The sequence below is a fragment of the Acomys minous genome, assembly GCF_964271855.1.
Source record: "Acomys minous genome assembly, chromosome: 6".
Lineage (NCBI taxonomy): Eukaryota > Metazoa > Chordata > Mammalia > Rodentia > Muridae > Acomys > Acomys minous.
Window position 1 is genome coordinate 119,928,527 of NC_140487.1, and position 20,443 is coordinate 119,948,969.

A 20,443-nucleotide genomic window follows, 5' to 3' on the forward strand; every position below is an offset into this window, starting at 1 on the left:
TGGCTACATGTGGAGTTTGATGCCAGCCTGGGACACTGCCTTTAAAACAAAGAAATGGCTAAAGCAAAGGCTCGGGGGTTAAGAGAACTTTTGGCTCTTGCAAAGAATCTAAGTTTGGATCCCAACAGCCTATGTTGGTCAATTCATAACTGTCTACATCTCCAATTGCAGGAGATTTGACACCCTCTTCTGGCCTCTCTGTAGACATTTGCACTCACAGGTACAAATAAAAATAAAATCTTTATTATTTTTTTTTCTTTTGGTGTTTTGAGACAGTTTCTCTGTGTGGTCTTGCCTGTCCTAGACTCACTTTATAGACCAGGCTGGCCTCGAACTCATAGAGATCCGCCTGCCTCTGCCTCCCGAGTGCTGGGATTCCTTCCTTAGGATGAACTTTCTGTGACTAAGGTGTAAAAGATATAATCTTAGCCAGGCATGGTAGTGCACACCTTTAGTCTCAGCACCTGGGAGGCAGAGGCAGGTGGAGCTCTGTGAGTCTGAGGCCAACCTGGTCTACAAAGAAAGTTCCAGTACAGCCAGGGCTATACAGAGAAACCCTGTCTCGAACAACTAAACAAACAAACAAAAAAAAGTTATAATATTAGCTGAAATGACATCCAAAGTTGACGGAAGTGTTCAGTCAAAGGTTGGACTCACGCTTGTACACAATCATATTTTATTTGAAAAGATTATCTACACTGTATTGACTACCAACACAGGTGACCAAGACACCACAGCTCTGTCCCAGCAGCACTGAGTCCCCATGGAAAGATGTGGTATGTCATGAAGATTGGAAGTATCTTTTACTTTAACCTTTTACCAGACTGTTACATCCAACCATATAAAAGCAATCAAGATTATATAAGATTATTTTTTGCTTTCCCTGTCTTTCCTTGGAGGCAGAAGGCGGGTGTCTGAAACCGGTCGGTCTTACTTCTGTGGGAAAGATTGACAGGCTGACTGTCTGCAATGATCAACATACTTCCTATACCAAAGCATGCACAGGACACACTCTTTAAGGACCGAGTTCCGTCCTTGGTTCTAAAGCTGCTGAGCCTCTGGCATCTAACAGCTTTCTCAAGCATCTGGATGAGACCTCCAGAGGGCAGAGAGAAGCCGCTGAACTGAGGGTTTGAGTCACAGGGAGGTGAGGACATGGTCCTTAACTTGGGCTTTCAATCACCCAAGAGAGACAGAGGAGACTGACTTCTGGATCAAGACATCAGTGGCTTAGAGATAGCTGGGAGACTTGTAAAAAGCAAAGTATTTTCCTGGAAAGTGAAGCCCACAGTGGAAGTTTTCTGAAATGGTCCAGTCAAACTCCTTAGAGGGCTGCCTATCATCCCTGATTTTAAGTTTACACTTTCAATGCAATGATTCAGACACATATGAAAACAGATCCCGCTGGACTGGAACGCTAATGTACCAACAGGTCTGAAAAAAAAAAAACCCGTGCCTGTTTGACGTAACACTGGATCCGAGGACTCGACAAATTCAATAAACATTTCCAGATTCCTTTGCCTCTTAATGGTAACAGGGCATGGCCAGGGCAAAGGCATGGTTACAGTTACTAAAGCCAACTGGTGACACTGTCTTTGGCTTTGCTCCATTTTCTACACATGTTGTCATTTGAATCATCAATTATAAAATTTATATTAAAAATGTTTTGTTCCCCAAAGGCAGAAGCTTTGAGGGGCCATGGCCTGTCCTGTATCCTTCTTTCGGTACTGCTGGCCAGTGAAGGAATCACAACGGTTGTGAGTCGGTGGGTGTTCCATGGGTCATCTTCCTCCACAAGCAGAGGACGGGCAGCAGGGGAAGCTGGAAGCTCTCTCGTTTTCAGATATGTTGGGAGGACAACCTGATCCTGTCAGCTCTTTAGGGCCTGTGAAAATAAAGAGAGCGGTTACTTCTTTTTTTTTTTTTTAATATTTATTTATTTATTTTATGTATATGAGTACGGTATCCTCACGCACACCAGAAGAGGGCATTGGGTCATATTACTGATGGTTGTTAGCCGCCATGTGGTTGCTAGGAATTGAACTCAGGACCTCTGGGAGAGCAAGGGGCAAGTGATTAACTTCTGAGCTATCTCTACAGCCCCACGGTTACTTCTTTCACTGTTGTTGGGACTCGCCACTCCTTGCGCCATAGCCATTGATGCTACAGTCTCCCCCTCTCCCTCCCTGGAGGTTTCAGTCCCAGAACCTTGTTCCCTTGCTCCCCAGATATGCCCCTCCACACCTAATCCTTACATAGCTGGGGGTCAGGACCCCAGACATTTCCAAAACACGATGGATGGACAGCTGTGTACCAGTGCCCCTCCCGGTTGCAAATGACTCATCCTCTCCTCTCCCCGCCCATTATATTTCTCTGGTTTTCCTCTGGTCCTGAGTTGGAACATTCTGAATTCCAAGGAAGTTTAAGCAGGTGTCAGACTTGCCTCCTAACATGAACGCCAGGAGTATGTAATGATGTGACCCTGTGTGGTGGCAGCATGTGCAAGTGTGTGTGTGGGGGGGGGGGCTGTGCAGGTGTGGGGGGGGGCGCGGGTGTGAGGGACGTATCTAAATGCAAAAGACACCCCCCCCACCATCTTCAGTGCCATCCCTCCTCAGCCCCGGGGCCTGGCGCTGGGACAGGTGCTTCCCCAAACACCCCCTACCCGCTCACACCCCCCCCCAGCCTGACTCTAGCCTTTGAAGGCGGACGGAGCAAGGAGATTAGGAAAACAAGTTAAAACTCGGATTTACTTTCAAGTTTCAGTAGTTGGAAAATTAGGGCCACTGAGCAAATCCGCTGAGACTTCAAAGGAAATCAGGCTTGTGTTTTTAGAAACTTCTAAAGCCAATAATGGCATCTGTCCAGGGAAAATGTCAGAGGCTGCGCCTTTGGGGGCCACGGGCTTCTCAAGAGGACCTTGGGCAGGGGTTTCTTCCGTGCGTGCCAAGGTTTGAGTAGTAGCAGGACTACCCACATTCACACACCACACGGGGATTAGAGGTCACTTACGAGAACCTTCCAGAAATCTTCCTCATAACCACAATGATGATCCCTCCCACGAAGCCGATGGCTAACAAGACGCCGACTATGATGCCAACCAGGGTCGCGACTGCCAAGCCATCTGAAGGGAACAGGAGAGAATCCTGGGTCTCGGGAGGAACCAGATGCGCAGAGTCACAGCTCACAAGCAGCGCTAGCACACTGCCCTGCTGCGCTGTGCTCCTCCCCCAAGACCAGCTGAGTTGAGTGTGGGACCGTTGAGCTATGTTTCTCTTCTTGGTACCAGAAAGCAAACCCAGGCCTTCAGCATGCTAGCCAAACACTGTGCCACCAAGCCCCAGCCCCAGCCCCAGCCCCACTGTAACCCCATCTTGTGAATCGAGAGGTTTCCGAGTCCTAGATTCATCACACAGAGCACCCTGGCTTCACCACTGATGGGCAGCCTTCCTTATGGCTAGTCAGTGACACAGGCCCCCAGAAAACTCAGAATAGAAGCAACATATTTCAACAAAATAAAGGCCACAGGACAAACCTATAGCCAACATTATTTTAGTGAGAAAAACCTCAAATTATTTCCACAATGAACAATAAGGATGCAGCTTATTCAATATAATAGAGTAACTATGATATGGTGTCATTAAGTAAATACACTAAGTGCGTTTGTGTGTATGTTTGTTTGTGTGTGTGATTGGGGCTGGGGGAGTGTGTTTGTGCATGCACACATAGGCATTTATATAGTCCTGGGATCCCATACTAGTAAAGTACTTTACAACTGAACTATGGCCCCGCCCTATTTCTTTTCAAATATGCACAATTTCTTTTTCTCTCTTAATAACTAGAGAAATGAAAGTGTGCTGGGTGTGCACAGCTTCAATCTCAGAACTTGGGAGGTAGAGGCAGGCAGATCGCTGTGACTTCAAGGCCAGCCTGGTCTACAGAGTTCTAGGAAACCCAAGGCTACACAGAGAAACCCTGCCTTGAAAAACAAAAACAAAATGGGCCAGGCATGGTGGCGCATGCCTTTAATCCCAGCACTTGGGAGGCAGAGGCAGGTGGATCGCTGTGAGTTTAAGGCCAGCCTGGTCTACAAAGTGAGTCCAGGATAGCCAAGGCTACACAGAGAAACCCTGACTCAAAAAACAAAAAACAAAAAACAAAAACAAAGCAAAACAAAAGAAAAAAGAAGAAAGAGGAAAGAGAGAGAGAGAGAGAGAGAGAGAGAGAGAGAGAGAGAGAGGAAAAAGAGAGGGAAAAAAATGAAGGTGCTGGGCCTGGCAGAGTGGCCACTAATCTCAGCTGCCCATGAAGATGAGTCAGTGTCATCCTGGGCTACTGAGTTGTCAGCTTGGGCAAAACTTAGTGAGTCTGACTCAGAGTAAAAAGTTAGAAGTGGGCAGGGGATGTTGCTTAGTGGCTTCTCGTTGGCTTAGCATTGCATAAGGTTCAATTCCCAGTACTTTAAAAAGTGGGAGAGGAGGGAGGGAGGGCAGTAGGCAGGAAGAGAGGGAAGGAGGGAGGGAGGGAGGGAGGAGGGCACCATCTTTTTGGAAGGTGTTCCATTCTGTTCTTGTCTGAGATCCAAGAAAGAATGGAATTCTTCTTAGAAAAAAAAAAACAATTAGATTCAAAGAAATATTCTTTGTATCTGCCAACGGAATACCACAAGCTCATTTACCTTTCTTATCTGTTGTCTGTGTCTCCTCATCTGCGTTATCTGGAAAGAGGAAAAATGCCACAAGAGAATTATTGACTACAATTTAGCAGTTGGCAGATAAATTTACCTTAAGTGGAATGTAACAAAACATATGCAAAGACGGTAATTTCCTCAAAAAAAAAAAAAAAACCCTGATAAATGGCTGTTTTTGTGACTATTAGCATCAACTGTTACTCCCCACCTACACGGTCTCTGCACTTTTACACGCATTGCATTTTGTCTTATCTTAGTCTTAAGAGTCAAGGACCCCACGTCACAGAACTGTGAGGTAAATGGTGGGGGCTTTGAGACATGGAGATAGCAAAAGAATCCAGGCGTGGCTGCTTCACCTTCTTACCAAGACGCTGGAAAACACTGAAAGCGATAAGATCATCTGAGCCGTTTGGAGCAGGCTTCTAGTTTGGGAAGAGGCCACCCGGACCATGAGTCAGCTCCTGCTGTCTACTCTCTGGTCGTTCTTTGGGGCTCGGATCTGTACTTCACGGAGCACGGAGCAGCAGCAGCCTGCCCTGCCCTGCTAAGCTGCATGAGAACTGGTCCCTCGTGGCTCCCAGCCCTGTTCCTTGAGATTTTCTACGTGCAGTCCAGGCTCATAGACACAGTATCCGCTCTCTCTTTGGAGTTCCTCCTCCCAGTGCTAGGATTACAGCTGTGTACCACCATGCCCAACTATTTCTTTATTTCTTTCTGTCTTCCTTTTTTTTTTTTTTAAGATTTATTTATTATGTATACAGTACTCGGCCCTCATACCAGAAGAGGGCCCAGATCACATTATAGATGGTTGTGAGCCACCATGTGGTTGCTGGGAATTAACTCAGGACCGTTGGAAGAACAGGCAGTGTTCTTAACTTCTGAGCCATCTCTCCAGCCCTGCCCAACTATTTCTTTATCTAAAAGATTTATTTATTTATAGTGTGTGTGTGTGTGTGTGTGTGTGTGTGTGTGTAGAGAGAGAGAGAGAGAGAGAGCGAGCTTATGTGTACCATGTGCCTGCAGTGGCCAGAAGGGGTCAGCTAGAGTAACAGATGGTTGTTAGCTGCTGTGTGGTTGCTAGGAACTGGACCCAGGTTCTCTGCGAAGAGCAGCCAACGTTCTTAACCACTGAACCATCTCTCCTGCACTCGGCAGCTGGCACGGTAGCAGGGATGCGCAATGAATGGGGAAGGCCGCCTTTCCTATTGGCTGCTGAATCGCGCTAGAAATGAGGGATTCCCTACGATGTGCTCTGATGCTCCTTATCCTTTCCTTGCTCGGTCTGACTGGGTTCTGCCCGGCAGTTAGTGTTAATGTTCTCTCAACCGCCTGCAGCAAGCTTCTGATTTGCTCCAAAGCACTTTGCAGGGGGTAGCTTGGCGGTAGAGCCATTGCCTACCCATGAAGAAGGTGCTGCATCCCCAAATACCAAACCAACCATAAACAAACAGAACCCTACGGCACGTGAGGAAAAAAACAAAAATGTATGTGGCAAGAAAATTATGACGTTAATTATGGTTTTGTGTTTTGTTTTGAGACAGGATCTCACTGAGTAGCCCTGGCTGGCTTCTCTGGAACTCGATTTGTAGACTAGCCTGTCCTCAAATTCACAGAGATCCACCTGCCTCTGCTTCCTGAGTGCTAGGATTAAAGGTGTGTGCTACCGTGCCAGCCAACATAAACCCTTTTAAGATCAGTGGGATTAAGAATATCATGTACGGCCAGGCGTGGTGGCTCACACCTTTAATCCCAGCACTTGGGAGGCAGAGGCTGGTGGATCACTGTGAGTTCAAGGCCAGCATGGTCTACAAAGTGAGTCCAGAACAGCCGAGGCTACACAGAAGAGACCCTGTCTTGAAAAAAAAAAAAAAGAATATCATGTACAACAGTCACCTCCATCCATTTACCGAACTTTTTTGTTTTTTGAGACAGTGTTTCTCTATTTAGCTTTGGCTGTCCTGGACTCATTTTGTAGACTAAGCTGGCCCTGACCTCACAGAGATCTGCCTGCCTCTGCCTCCCCAGTGCTGGGATTAAAGGTGTGCGCCACCACTCCAGGCTCTGAAATCTTTTTTTTTTTTAAGTATTTTTTTAAATTAATTTATTCATATTACATCTCAGTTGTTAGCCCATCCCATGTATCCTCCCATTCTCCCTTCCTCCCACTTCCCCCCTACTCCCCTCCCCTCCCCTATGTCTGCGTCTGAGGGGGACCTCCTCCCCCTGTATATGCTCATACGGTATCAAGTCTCTCCTTGGTGACCTATTATCTTTCCTCTGAGTGCCACCAGGCATCTCCATCCAAGGGACATGTTCAAATATGGGGCACCAGAGTTTGTGTGGAAGTTAGATCTCCTTCTCCACTCACCAGTGGAGAATGTCTTTTTTTTTTTTTTAATGTGCCAAGGATCTAATCCAGACTAGGGGTCAGAGAGATGGCTCAGCAGTGACGAGCACTATGACTCCTCTTCCAGAGGACCTGGGTTCAATTCCCAGCACCCACAACTGTGTGCAATTCCTGCTCCAGGGGATCTGACACCCTCACAGACATATATCCAAGCAAAAACACCAATGCACATGACATAAAAATAAATTAATTTTAGAAATTAAACACACTAGACAGTAATTCCTCGTATATCCCTCCCTTAGCTTCTAGGAGCCACCGTTCTGCTGTCTGTGTCTGCTGCGTTCAGCACTTTAAGGTGTTTCATCCAAGTTGACTCACAATATCATCCTTTGTGTCTGGCTGAGCCAGCCTCACATATATTGTCACATGTGTCGGCATATCCAACTGTGTGTATGTATGTTTTATCCGCTCATCTGTTCATGAACACTGAGCTGCTTCCACGTGTTAAATATTGTTGATAGTGCTATGTGCGCAGGCGTGCAAATGTAAAAGATTCAGTAAAAGTGTGCTACGTAAGCGCGGCCCCACCTCTGCTGGGGTGACTTGTCTTCTCATCCGCCGAGTGGCTGGTCACCACTTTGACAGTGGTTGTACTTTTGTGGTCTGAGGTTCCTGGGGTTGGCAGTTCCTCGATGGCTGGCTTTATTCCACTCTGTGTGTGTGTTGGTACCTGTTCGACGTGAGGGAGGCGAAAAAAGAAGATAGAAGGTTTGAAATACGCAGTGTCTGGCTCCCCGAAGGAACGGTTTTAAGGTAGCAAATGTTCAAAAAGCACCCATATAAATTCCAGGTGGAAGCAACAACCAAGAGCGCAGGTGGGAATAACACCAGTTCTCTTTTTTTCCGAGACAAGGTTTCTCTGTGTAGCCTTGGCTGTCCTGGACTCACTTTGTAGACCGGGCTGGCCTCGAACTTACAGTGATCCGCCTGCCTCTGCCTCCCGAGTGCTGGGATTAAAGGCAAGCGCCACCACCGCCCGGCTATAACACTAGTTCTGATCCAGAAACGAGTCTTCAATATTAAGATATTTCACGTCTCTTAATTCTTTAAAAAACAAAACAAACAAACAACAACAAACCCACCAGCTAACTCACACCTAATTCATTCTCTGCACCCCATTTCCCCCCCCCCCCATTCTTTCCTCTCATTACATTGATTTGGCAGAACCATGAGGAAAGAGAAAGCTCGCCGCCACTGACAGCTTACTTTGTAGCTGGCCCTTTAAGTGCATTCCCACGGTGGACAGCTTTACGAAGTAATGTCAATGAACAAAGCTGCAGGGATTTCACAGTGTGCCAGAACTCACAGCCATTCCCTTGACAGTGGAAGGCTCGGAAGTGGTTCTGATTTTCTGTGGAAATGTGTGTAAGGGCGGAGGTGGGCATGGGAACATGTATTTGTTGTTTCCTGAGATAGGTCTGGGGCTTGCCACTTAGGCTAAGCTAGCTGGCCAGCAGCCACTGGGGAACCACCTTTCTCTGCCTGGCCAGAGTTAGGGTTACAAACAGATACACCATCATGCCTGGCTCTGAGGATTGAACTCAGGACCACGCCCTCTCTGGGGGAACCTTTCCCTACTTCCCAGAACCTACCAAAGCTCCCCGAACCCAGTCCTTTTTAGTTGGTTAGTTAGTTAGTCAGTCTATTTATTTATTTGACAGAATCTCACTATGTAGCTCTGACCATCCTGGAAGTCACTATGTACCGTATTTTTCGGACCATAAGATGCACTTTTTGCCTCCCACACTCACCCCGCAGAAGTGGGGGGGGGGGGGAGGACTAGGGTGTGCCTTATGGTTCGATCACTGTTTTTACTGTTTTTGTTTGTTTGTTTTGTTTTTTTAATGTTTTACTGCCCTAAAAACTGGGTGTGTCTTATGGTCTGAAAAATATGGTGGACCAGGCTGGCCCGTATTTACAGAGATCTGCCTGCTTCTGCCTCCTGGCCTCAGCTCAGGTTTGCAAATACTGATCTGGTTTCTTACTACTTTGGGAAGATGTAGTCTGTTGCTCTTAAATTATCTGTGCCCACCAGGCCAGGCCCCCAAGTTTCACTAGATGAAACTTGGATGTAACTCCTGTTGTGAGCCACACAATTATTTCTTTGTATGGCAGCTGCTTTCATACGTGAACACACATGAGACCCTGGCATGTGACAGCCTGCCTTTGATGCCACCTCCTCTTTACCCTGGAAACTCACCAGAGGTGCCTTGCCAGTAGATTCCTTCACTCCTCTAGTAGGAGCCGTGGTGGCTATCCTGTCTTCTAGACCTGGGTTCACCATGCCATCTCTTGTACTTGGGGTCACAACATCATCTTCTAGTCGGCCGACGGCTCCTGAAAAAGAACGACTTGTCAGGGTTGTGGTGTGCAAATGACATGGAAGAAGCTAATTGGCCACTCATAGTCATGATTGTGTTTTTATGTATGTATGTATGTATGTATGTATGTATGTATTATGTATGTATGTATGTATTAAAGGCGTGCGCCGCCGCCGCCGCCGCCGCCGCCGCCACCACCATGCGGCATGATTTTGTTTCTTACACCGAGCAGTGTGGCCCTTTCAGACCTGTCACAGTACCGAAGCCAACAGCACTATCCTGTGGTACCTCTGGCACACACCATGGCCTGTCCCCACTGAGAAGCAAAAAAAAAAAAAAAAATGGAACCACACGGTGACACTGCCAGCTGGGCAGTCAGCACAGACATGCCTGTGCCTCCCTTTTCGGTTAAGGTCCTCCTGGCTAACGTACTCAAAGGACAGACCAGAAAAGCTCCACAGAATCATCTGAAAGGTTTTCTAAATGTGCCTGGGTCCATGCTCTGTGCAAACCTCCAGAGTCCAACTAAATGAACATCTGTTAGATTTTTTTATAACCAAAATCTCAGGTTTAGGGGACTAGCCCAGCAGCAGAGCATAGGCCTGATATGCCCAAGGCCCTGGTCTTAATTCCCAACACCAAAGCATTAATTAATCAGTCAAAACCAAACCAAAAAACACAGGGCTGGCAAGATGGCTGGGAAGGTTAAGGTGCTTGCTGCCATGCCTGATAATCCAAGATCAAACCTGGGACCCACATGGTGGAGGGAGAAAACCAACCTGCAAAGTTGTCCTCTAATGGTCCCATGTGTGCCATGGCTCTTCTGCCACCCCCCCCAATAAATAAATAAAATGTAATAAAACTTAAAAGCTACAACAACAAACCAAATCTCCATTACTATTTAATTGAGATTTCTGCTCAGACTTGGATAATTGAAATCACTGACTCACTGACCTCATAGATTCATTTCAACCTCTTGAGGCAGGGCCCCCTCTACATAGCCCTGGCTGTCCTGGAACTCAATATGTAGAGCAGGCTGGCCTTGAACTCACAGAGATCCACCTGCCTCTGCCTCCTAGTGCTGGGATTAAAGGTGTGCGCTACCATGTGACATAATGGAGTCAGCAGTACACTTAAAGGTGTTGAGACAACAGGATGCTTAGTACCAAAAGCTAAATTTATTTGATCCCATTGCCCTGCATGCACGCATGCGTGCATGCATGTGCTATGTTATGTGTGTAGAGGTCAGAAGAAAACCTTAGGTGTCAGTTGTGGAGGTTTGAATAGGTATCACTCCCATAGACTCACGTGTTTGAATGTTTGGCCCATAGGGAGTGGCATTGTTAGGAGGTGTGGCCTTGTTGGAGAAAGTGTGTCACCGTGGGGGCGGGCTTTGAGGTCTCCTATACTCAAGCTATGACCAGTGTGGTACACAGTCTCCTGCTGCCTGTGGATCAAGATGTGGATCAAGGAGCCTCTGGGCTCCTCCAGCACCACGTCTATTTGCACAGCGCCATGCTTCCCCACCATGACGATAATAGACTAAACTGTAAGTCATTCTCAGTTAAGTGTTTGTTATCCTTTGTAAGAACTGTCCCATGAAAGTCTTCACTTACCAGATTGGGATAGACGTGAGGACATTTACTGGTACTCTAAGTGACACAAATATAGGAGATGGGAAAATAGAAGGACCCAGAGGGTCCTAGAAACCTACAAGAAGAACATCGTGATGGGTGGATCGGGGCTCAGGGGGTTCTGCTCAAACTATTGCACTGACCAAGGACAATACAAGTAGTAAACATCGAACCCCTACTCTGATCTACCCAAGGCTACACAGAGAAAAAAGCCAAAAAATAAAATATAATAGACTAATAAAATAACAATAATAAAATAAAGAGTTGCCATGATCACAGTGTCTCCTCACAGGAATGAAACCCTATGACATCAGTTCTCTGTGTCTACCTTGTTTGAGACAGAGCCTTGCCTCTATTGGATCATCATGTAGGATTATTGTGGGATGGTCCAGTATAGTGTGGGTGGTGCCACCCCAGGGGAAATAGTCTTGGGTTGTATAAGAAGGCAGACTGAGGTCTACGTAGTGAGTTCCAGGCCAGCCAGGGCTACACAGTGAGACCCTGTCTTGAAGGAGTGAGGAGGGGGGCAGGGAGAGGAAGAATAAAGGAGGAAGAAGAAAAAAAAGGAGGAGGAAGGGGAGGGGGAGAAGGAAGGGGTAGAGAGCTATGGCGAGCAAGCCAGTAAGCAGTAAAGCAGTCTCTACTTCAGTTCCAGCCTCTAGGCTTCTGCCTTGAAGCATCCCTTGATGATGAGTGTAATCTGTAAGGCAAAAAAAACCCTTGCCTCCCCAGACTGTATTTTGATCGATGTCTTATCACAGCAGCAGAGAGACAAACTAAGACCCGAGCAAGTGCTTACCCCACTGAGTTATCTCCCCAGCCTTGACCCTCACTGGTCTGCACTCACACTTAGATGAATGGTGGGGGGGCTGATGGATGGGCTGAGGCAGCAGCAGGTTGAATTCCATAACGGAGGAGCGCCATGGCCTGAATCTATCTCCCCAGATCCCGTGTGCTAGAAATCACATACCCCCCCCCCCTCACAGTCATTAAGTCAATGGTGTTTGAAGCTGGGGCTTTGGGGAGGTGATGAGGATTGAGTGACGTCATCAGGATGGGGTCTCCAGGAGGTGGCTGGTGGCTTAGTAAGAGGAGGGTAGATCTGAACTGACATGCAGTCTGGTTTTTTTTGTTTTGTTTTGTTTTTTTTGAGACAGGGTTTCTCTGTGTTGCCTTGGCTGTCCTGGACTCTCTTTGTACACCAGGCTGGCCTCGAACTCACAAAGATTCGCCTGCCTCTGCCTCCCGAAATGCTGGGATTAAAGGCGTGCGCTGCCATGCCCAGCAACACATGCACTCTTACGGAGACCTCACATCTTCTGCAAAATTATGCCATTACAAGATGTTGGCCGTGCTCTTGAACTTGCCAGTTTGCAGAGCCATGAGGAGACTACAGATCTATTCTTTATAAATTACATGGCTTGGGGGTATTTGTTACAGCAATGGACACTGGCTGGACCCGAACAGCGCGAGAGGTGACAAGCTTCTGTATTAACCGTACCGTGACATCTGCTCTTAACGCACCTAATCCTTTTCACGAGTTACAGATCTGACTCAGTGGCTACGGGCTTCCTCCCTAGACTGGAACAGCTCGGGAAACACCGTGACTAAATGCAGTTGTGAAAGAAGCCAGAGTATCCCAGGGAAAGGCAGGGAGGGTGCTTGGAGAGCGCTCTGTGTAATTAAAGAGCAGATGTTTGTCCAAGTCTCGGAGGCTGCCCTGCTGAGCAATCCTTCCTTGGAAGCTTTATTTTCGCCTCTGTTAAGATGGCCCAGCCAGAAGCATGGCTAATAAATATTTGATCATAACTACACTCATGCCAACAGGGCGGGGGCGGGGGGAGGGGGTTAGAGCAATGCCGCTCCGTTCCAGAGCCTTCTCTTTGCAGCTGGCCCTATCTCAGTTGCTGATGGATGGTTTCGGATGAGCTCCCTAGCATAGGAATCCTTCGTTTCATTTTTACTTTATGCGCATAGGTGTTTTGCCTGGGTGAGGGTATCAGATGTTGGAGTTCAGACAGTTGTGAGCTGTCATGTGGGTGCTGGAAATTGAACCCGGGTCCTCCGGAAGAGCATTCAGTGCTCTTAACCACTGAGCCATCTCTCCAGCCACCATCCAGACCCCCAGGCATCTTTAAAAAAAAAATCTCAGCAAATGCTTTAAAAACCTTAAAAACAGCCAGGCGTGGTGGCGCATGCCTTTAATCCCCGCACCTGGGAGGTAGAGGCAGTGGATCGCTGTGAGTTCAAGGCCAGCCTGGTGTACAAAGCAAGTCTAGGACAGCTGAGGTTAAAACTTGGTGCATACAAATGCTAGGCCTCCCCACGTGGTCATTTGCTACTGTGGGCTGAGGGCAGGTCTTATGGCTGTGGAGTAGACATGTCTAATGTCATTTTTGCAGACAAGTAATCCTTAGGTAATAAGAGGTAAGCATCCCATGGAGCAAACATTTCTTCAGTGGCATAGTCACTGGTAAGGTATCCACACTCCTGCAGGCAGACCCTCCCCCGTGCCCCTGTAGGCAGCCCTAGCAACTCCCTGGATCACACACACACACACACACACACACACACACACACACACACACATACACATACACACACACACACACACAAAGAAGACATGAACTCGGAAAGGGGACAGTCCGTTAGTTTGGAAGAGAAAGGAGATTAGAAGGGCTGGGAGGGACCAGAGAGAGAGGCGAATATGACCAGGATACACTGTGTATACGCACGAATGTGTCATAATAAATTCCAGTATCATCCACATTTAATACATGCTAATAGAAAATGTTAAAAAAAAAAACAATAACAAAGCCGGGCAGTGGTGGCGCACACCTTTAATCCCAGTGCTTGGGAGGCAAAGGCAGTCAGATTAATGTGAGTTCAAGGCCAGCCTGGTCTACAAAGGGAGTCCAGGACAGCTAGGGCTACACAGAGAAACCCTGTCTTGAAAAACCAAAACCAACCAACCAAACAAACAAACAAAACAAAACAAAACCAAAAACCACACACATACACACACAAAAAACAACAACAACAACAACAAAAAAAAGTAACAAAAACCAAACTAAACCAAACCATTCATCCCCTGGATTGAATTCAGTTCTTTAAAAAAAAAAATCAGATATTAAAAAGTTGCTAAAAAGGAATCAATTCGGCAAAATCATTTTTCCATTCGGTGTCTCTAGCTTAAAACAAGCCTTGCTTTAAAAACAAAAGCTCTGAATGAAGCTGGCTTCGATTCCTTCATAGAAAGCTCTGTTCACTGAAAGAGTAACTTGATAAAAATTCCTCCTTGTTCTCTCTTCTCCTTGGCCCGAGGAGCCGAGAACTGAAGTGGCCCTGAATAGACAAAGGGTGTTTTATGAATGAGCATCAAGATTACAATGCGTGTCTTTTGTCTCTCTGCCTTCATGGGAAAACTAGCTTTACGAGATTCTCAATTATTCTGGCTGAAGGCTTCCCCGTGTGGAGAGCGTCTACTAGGCCAGCTGCTGAATTTCCAGCCAGCAGCTGACATGCCCCTCTCTCTTTTCTTGTGACCTTCAAGCCATGGACTGATGTCTTTGGACTCAAGTGTCCTCCTAGGATACACACACCAACACACAAGCATTCAGGGCTGCACATCCATGCCCGCATACAAAATGCTTATCGTGGAGAGGGAAAAATGTGCGATCACAACCAAGGCTCACAGTCTGGCTCGCCAGGAAAGTTCTGGAAACATCTGTATCCCTTCCCAGTCACCTGAGTACACTTTCCTGACGCACTCAGCTGCAGCTGGCATGGAAGTGAGACTCAACAGATTTTTCTCCACATGACAGAAATCTACCCCCTTGGCATTTTTATCAGCAAAGGCAGAGGACTGGAGGGGAGGGGTGTGGCTCAGAGATTAAGAGCACTGGCTGCTTACAGAGGACCCCAGATTTGACACCCAGCACCCGCCTGACACATCATAACTATCTATAATCTCGGTTCCAGGGGATTTGATACCCTTTTCTGGCATTCATGGGCATAGCTTGCACTTAACGTACAAAGAGACATACAGACAAATATCCGCACACGTAAAATAAACAAGCCTCAAAAAAATTACTTAAAAAAGAATAGGCCAAGGGGACTGGAGAGATGGCTCAGTGGTTAAGAGCACTGCCTGCTCTTCCAAAGGACCCGGGTTCAATTCCCAGCACCCACATGGCAGCTCACAACTGTCTGTAACGCCAATATCTGACACCCTCACACCAATGCATATAAGTTAAAATTAAATAAAATATTTTAAAAAAAGAATAGGCCAAGCTCAGTAGCGGGGGGTGGGGGGGGGTAAGAGTGGGGGTTGTTGAAGAGTGTGAGGAAGAATTGAAAGAGCCAGAGGGGTCAAGGACACCACAAGAAGACCTACAGCACAGCGTAAACTAACCTGGGCCCAGGGCAGCTCACAGAGACTGAACCACCAACCAAAGAGTATGCGCGGGCTGGACCTAGACCCCCTACACATAGGTAGCAGATGTGCAGCTTGGTCAACATGTGGGTCCCCTAACAATGGGAGTAGGGGCGGTCTCTGACTCTGTCACCTGCCTCTGGGTCCCTTTCCCCTAGCTGGCCTGCCTTGTCAGGCCTCAGTGGGAGAGGATGCACTTAGTCCTGCTGCGACTTGAGGTACAAGGGTGGGTTGGTACACTTTGGGGATCTCCCCTTCTCTGAGAGGAAGGGGAGGGAGGGAGGGAGGGAGGGAGGGAGCATGAGGGTGGGACTGGGAGAAGCGGGAGGGGGCTGGGATCAGGCTGTAAAGTGATAAATAAATAAATACATACATAAATAAATACATAAATAAATAAATGGGGTAGGCAGGCTAGGCCAAAATTTGAACTCATTCCATTGAACTAATCAGTTTTACATTAAGGTTTTTAACCTTGGGAGCCAAGGCTCTAACTGGGTACCAGACTATTGTGCACAGTTGGCACAGTTGGCAGGCTGTTTTGACCTGTGACACGGGTCCTGGGAACCAAACCCAGGTTTGCAAGGTTAAGTGTCCTTAACCACTGAACAACCTCTCCAGACCCTATGAATGATTTTTGGCTCGGTGGTTAAGAGTACTTGTTGCTCCTGCAGAGAACCCAGGTTCAGTTTCCAGCACTCTCATGGAAGCTGACAACTGCCAGTAACTCCAGTCCTAGAGGGTCTGATGCCCTCTTCTGGCCTCCGTGGGTATTGCACTAACATGCATGTACATATACAAAGACACATAAAATAAAGAAATTGGTTTTTAAAAACTGAGTATACCCGGGCAGCAATGGTGCAGGCAAAAGCAAGTAAATCTCTAAGTTCGAAGCCACCCTTGTCCATAAAACAAGTTCCAGGATGGCCAGGGATACATAGAGAAGCCCTGCCTTGAAAAAAAAAAACCAATGAATAACAACAATAAAGCCGAGAATGATGACACACATCTGTAACCCAGGTGCTGGTGGCAAGAAGAGACAGGACAATCCTTAGAGCTTACTGGCCAGCCAGTCTAGCAGAACTGGAATGCTCCCTGAGAGCCCCTGTCTCAAAAATAGATGGGGACCCCATCAGTCACAGTCATAGGGAAGGGGAATGGGGTGAAAGCGGGAGGGAGGGAGGAATGGGAGGATGCACGGGATGGGATAGCAATTAAGATGTAATATGAATGATTTTATTTTTCAATAAAAAAAATAGATGGGGTGTAACTGAGGAAGGCACCCCAAGATCAGCCTTAAACCTGCACTAGTATACAGGTATACACACACACACACACACACACACACACACACACACACACACACACACACAGAGAGAGAGAGAGAGAGAGAGAGAGAGAGAGAGAGACAGAGACAGGGAGAAAATACACTATTTAGATGCTACAGCCTGTTTTTCTATTCGTTGGCATTTGCATCTCTTTTGCAAAAGCCAAGCTGGGTCAGAAATCAAACATCTTACTTTGTCCCTCTGACGCCACATTCACAAAGCCCTCCTCAGGTTATGTGAATACTCATGTCTGTTTTCCTGAGTCTCTGTTTGCATTCTTAATAGTTTGATTTGTCTGTGTTTACTTGAAGCGGTCCATAAAACAGGAACACGTAAGTGTGCCTTATGTAACAGGATTCAGTGCATAACATTTGTTCTGTAAGATTAAAATGGAGATCAAACATGGCATTACAGCTGTCATGGGGTCATGGAGCCACGCATTCCTCGGTGGAAGGTGGATTAAGGGGAGATGTAATTTATCCTAGAAGCATGCAACGTCTGGGTGCACACCCTAATATCACATAAAATAAACCAATAATGCTTACACACATGCATACAACAGAACACAAAGAGAGCTTTTTTTCCTGATGCCTGTAATCTCACAAGTGCTCCGGAACTGAGGCGGGAGGCTCATACGTTCAGGTTCACCCTGAGCCACAGTGCGAAACCCTGACTCAAAGCAAACAACAGAAATAACCGTGTAAGGGCCTCTTTTTCATGGTACAGCTGTGCCTGATGAACCGTGTCAAGGTGAAGGTGAAATCTCTCCTTCCCAGACACGGTTGTCAGAGAGTGACTGAAGTGGATGAGGAACATAGACTTTGTACTTTCTATGATAAATAGATAGATACATGGCACAGAAGGAGCCGCTGATGTTCCAGGTGAAAAGTGGAAGAAATTTGTGGTCCGAATCAGTGGCAACGACAAGCAATGTTTTCCCACAAAGCAAGGTGTCTTGACCCGCACAGGGTGTTATCTGTTGTTGGGTGAGGGGCAGTCTTGTTTTGTTTTGTTTTGGTTTGGTTTTGGTTTTTCGAGACAGGATTTCTCTGTGTCACCCTGGCTGTCCTGGGCGCTGGGATTAGAGGTGTGTGCCACCAAGCCTGGCCCTAGGGCATTTTGCTATAGAGCGGGGAGGCCTGGAGAGTAGAAGCGCATGTCTGTTCGTGGATGCATTGGGAATCCAATCTGAGTGTTCTCTACTCGGTTATTGTTTTAAAAAATAAAAATAAGGGGGCTGGAGAGATGGCTCAGAGGTTGAGAGCACTGGCTGCTCTTCCAAAGATCCTGAGTTCAATTCCCAGCAACCACACGGTGGTTCACAACTACCTATGCTGAGATCTTCTGGTGTGGAGGTGTACACGCAGGCAAAACATTATAAACAAAGCAAATAAATAAATCTTTTAAAAATAAGTAAATAAATAAAAATAAAAATAAGAGAGAAGGATATTTATTCCTGGACTGACAGATACTACTGTGTCTGGGTGGTTTGGGGCCCAAAAGAGCTAGCAGAATCTGAAAGCTTTCCAATCTCTCTAAAGAAGATGATGCCTGCCCGTGTGCAGTCACAAAGCCCTTAACAAAGAAAGTAAGACTCCCAGGACCAAAGCATCCAAGATTCAGCATCTTGTACTTCATGTGTCCTGCAAGACAAATGCTGGCATACTGTTCTGAAGGAAGAATGTGCCAGGAAAGAACTGGGCAGTTGATGGCCAAGGGACAGTGGCTGTCATCACCCTGTGGTGCGCAGAAACCTACACACTGGCCAGGAGCTGGACCAGAGAACTCAGGCACCTCAGCTCTACTGAGGTATCTCTTCCACACAAAGCCAGCCCCCCTCCCCCCGTGCCCTCCCCCCAACCCCCTACCCCCCACCCCCTGGGGAAGGACCCACAGTGAGTTACTTGTGAGGGTTTCCTCTGGTGTGATTGGGAGGTAGAAGCTGGAGGATCCCGAGTTTGAATTTAGTCTGTGCTTACTACACAGGAAGAACCGTCTTAAGCAAAACAAAACAAAAATAAAAACAAAAAACCAAAACAAAACAAAACAAAAAAAATCAAGCCAAAACAGCCTCCCTCGGAAACCCCAAAGCGATAAAAATATAAAAGCTCATTTTCAACTAAAATCATTATGTTTACTGAAATAATCCAGCCTCAGGAAGACACACAGGCAGAACCTAAATTTAAAATCCTGTGTGTGTGTGTGTGTGTGTGTGTGTGTGTGTGTGTGTGTGTGTGTAAGTCACAAAACTAGAAAGAAAATCCTAAGGGGAAGAGATCTTAAGGGAGGTGAAAAATAGACAATGAGACACAATAAGGAAAGGAGAAGAAGCAACAATGGGGAAGAAAGGGAGCTGGCAGGGGGAGGGGCGCGAAGGGCAGGGGGGTGGGGGGAATTGGGGAGGGACAGTAGAGAGGCACTTGAGAACAAAGCAAAATGTCACGTATGTTTGCAGCCGCCATGGTGCTGCCCATCCTATGCTAACCTGAAATTTTTAAAAACTTATTTATTTATTATGTATACAGTGTTCTTCCTGCATGTACACCTGCAGGCCAGAAGAGGGCGTCAGATCACATTACAGATGGTTGTGAGCCACCATGTGGTTGCTGGGAATTGAACTCAGGACCTTTGGAAGAGCAGGGCGGCGCTCTTAACCACTGAGCCATCTCTCCAGCCCTCACCTGAAATCTTTAGTTAGGAAAAATAAGGCCCCTGGGTTAGTGACATGGCTCAGTGGATAAAGGAACTTTGTAGCCAAGACTCAGGACCTGAGTTCAAATACCTAGGGCTCACACCATGAAGGTGAGAACCGGCTCCTGAAAGCTGCCCTGTGACCTCCACACGCACACGGTGACATGCATCTGCTCCTCCTCCAGGAAATAAGTAAATGTGTAAACCTTTGCTGAAGGCCTGAGTTCGGTTCTCAGCATCCAGGTCAGGCAACTCCCAACTGCTGGAAACTCCAGTTCCCAGGGGAGTCTGACTGACTATAGACACCTTCGTTCACAGCCACATAATTTTAAAAGAGGAAGGAAAGAAGGAAGGAAGAAAGAAAGAAAACAAGTGGAGAAGCAACACGTATGTTTGGCCTTCACACGTGTGTACAGTTCACACATGCACATGAACCCTTACATTACATCACACACACACAGAATCCATTTTGGAAAAAACAAGCCCTCTCTTTGTTCCTTTACCCACGTAAAGGCTTTTGCATCTCATTTCCCCATCGTATCTCAAAATAAACACACCTCACCCTGTAGACTGTGTTGGCCCCTGCTGACCGCTAGCTGGGGTCCCCAGGAGCTCCTGCCTCTTCCTTTAGGAGCTCTCCTGGGCTTACCACGGTTCTATACGGGCCCTGCTCCTGGCTGCGTTGCTCTTTGGAATTCAGATGCTGCAGCAGCAGTAGATACTTACAGCAGTCCTCTGATAAGAAAGCCATTTCCCAGAAGCCATGCTCCTCGATACCTGGTATTTGCTAGGTGCGGCTAAGGATTTCTTTTGGTTTTTTTTTTTTTTTTTTTTTTTTTTTTTTTTGGTTTTTCGAGACAGGGTCTCTCTGTGTAGCCTTGGCTGTCCTGGACTCACTTTGTAGACCAGGCTGGCCTCGAACTCACAGTGGTGATCCACC

General features: G+C 47.0%; 1 protein-coding gene across 1 annotated transcript in view; it reads right to left on the reverse strand.

Moving 5' to 3' along the window:
• Positions 1-659: 659 nt before the first annotated feature.
• The window catches only part of PDPN (podoplanin), a 32,489-nt gene continuing 12,705 nt past the window's right edge, over positions 660-20,443 (reverse strand). The window contains exons 2-6 of the mRNA XM_084788212.1: positions 9,298-9,434; positions 7,626-7,767; positions 4,679-4,717; positions 3,013-3,124; positions 660-1,885 (exon numbers count right to left, since the gene is read on the reverse strand). Of these exons, the coding sequence (XP_084644338.1) occupies positions 1,879-1,885; positions 3,013-3,124; positions 4,679-4,717; positions 7,626-7,767; positions 9,298-9,434 (437 nt within the window). The 3' untranslated portion in view covers positions 660-1,878. The remainder of the gene's footprint in view (positions 1,886-3,012; positions 3,125-4,678; positions 4,718-7,625; positions 7,768-9,297; positions 9,435-20,443) is intronic.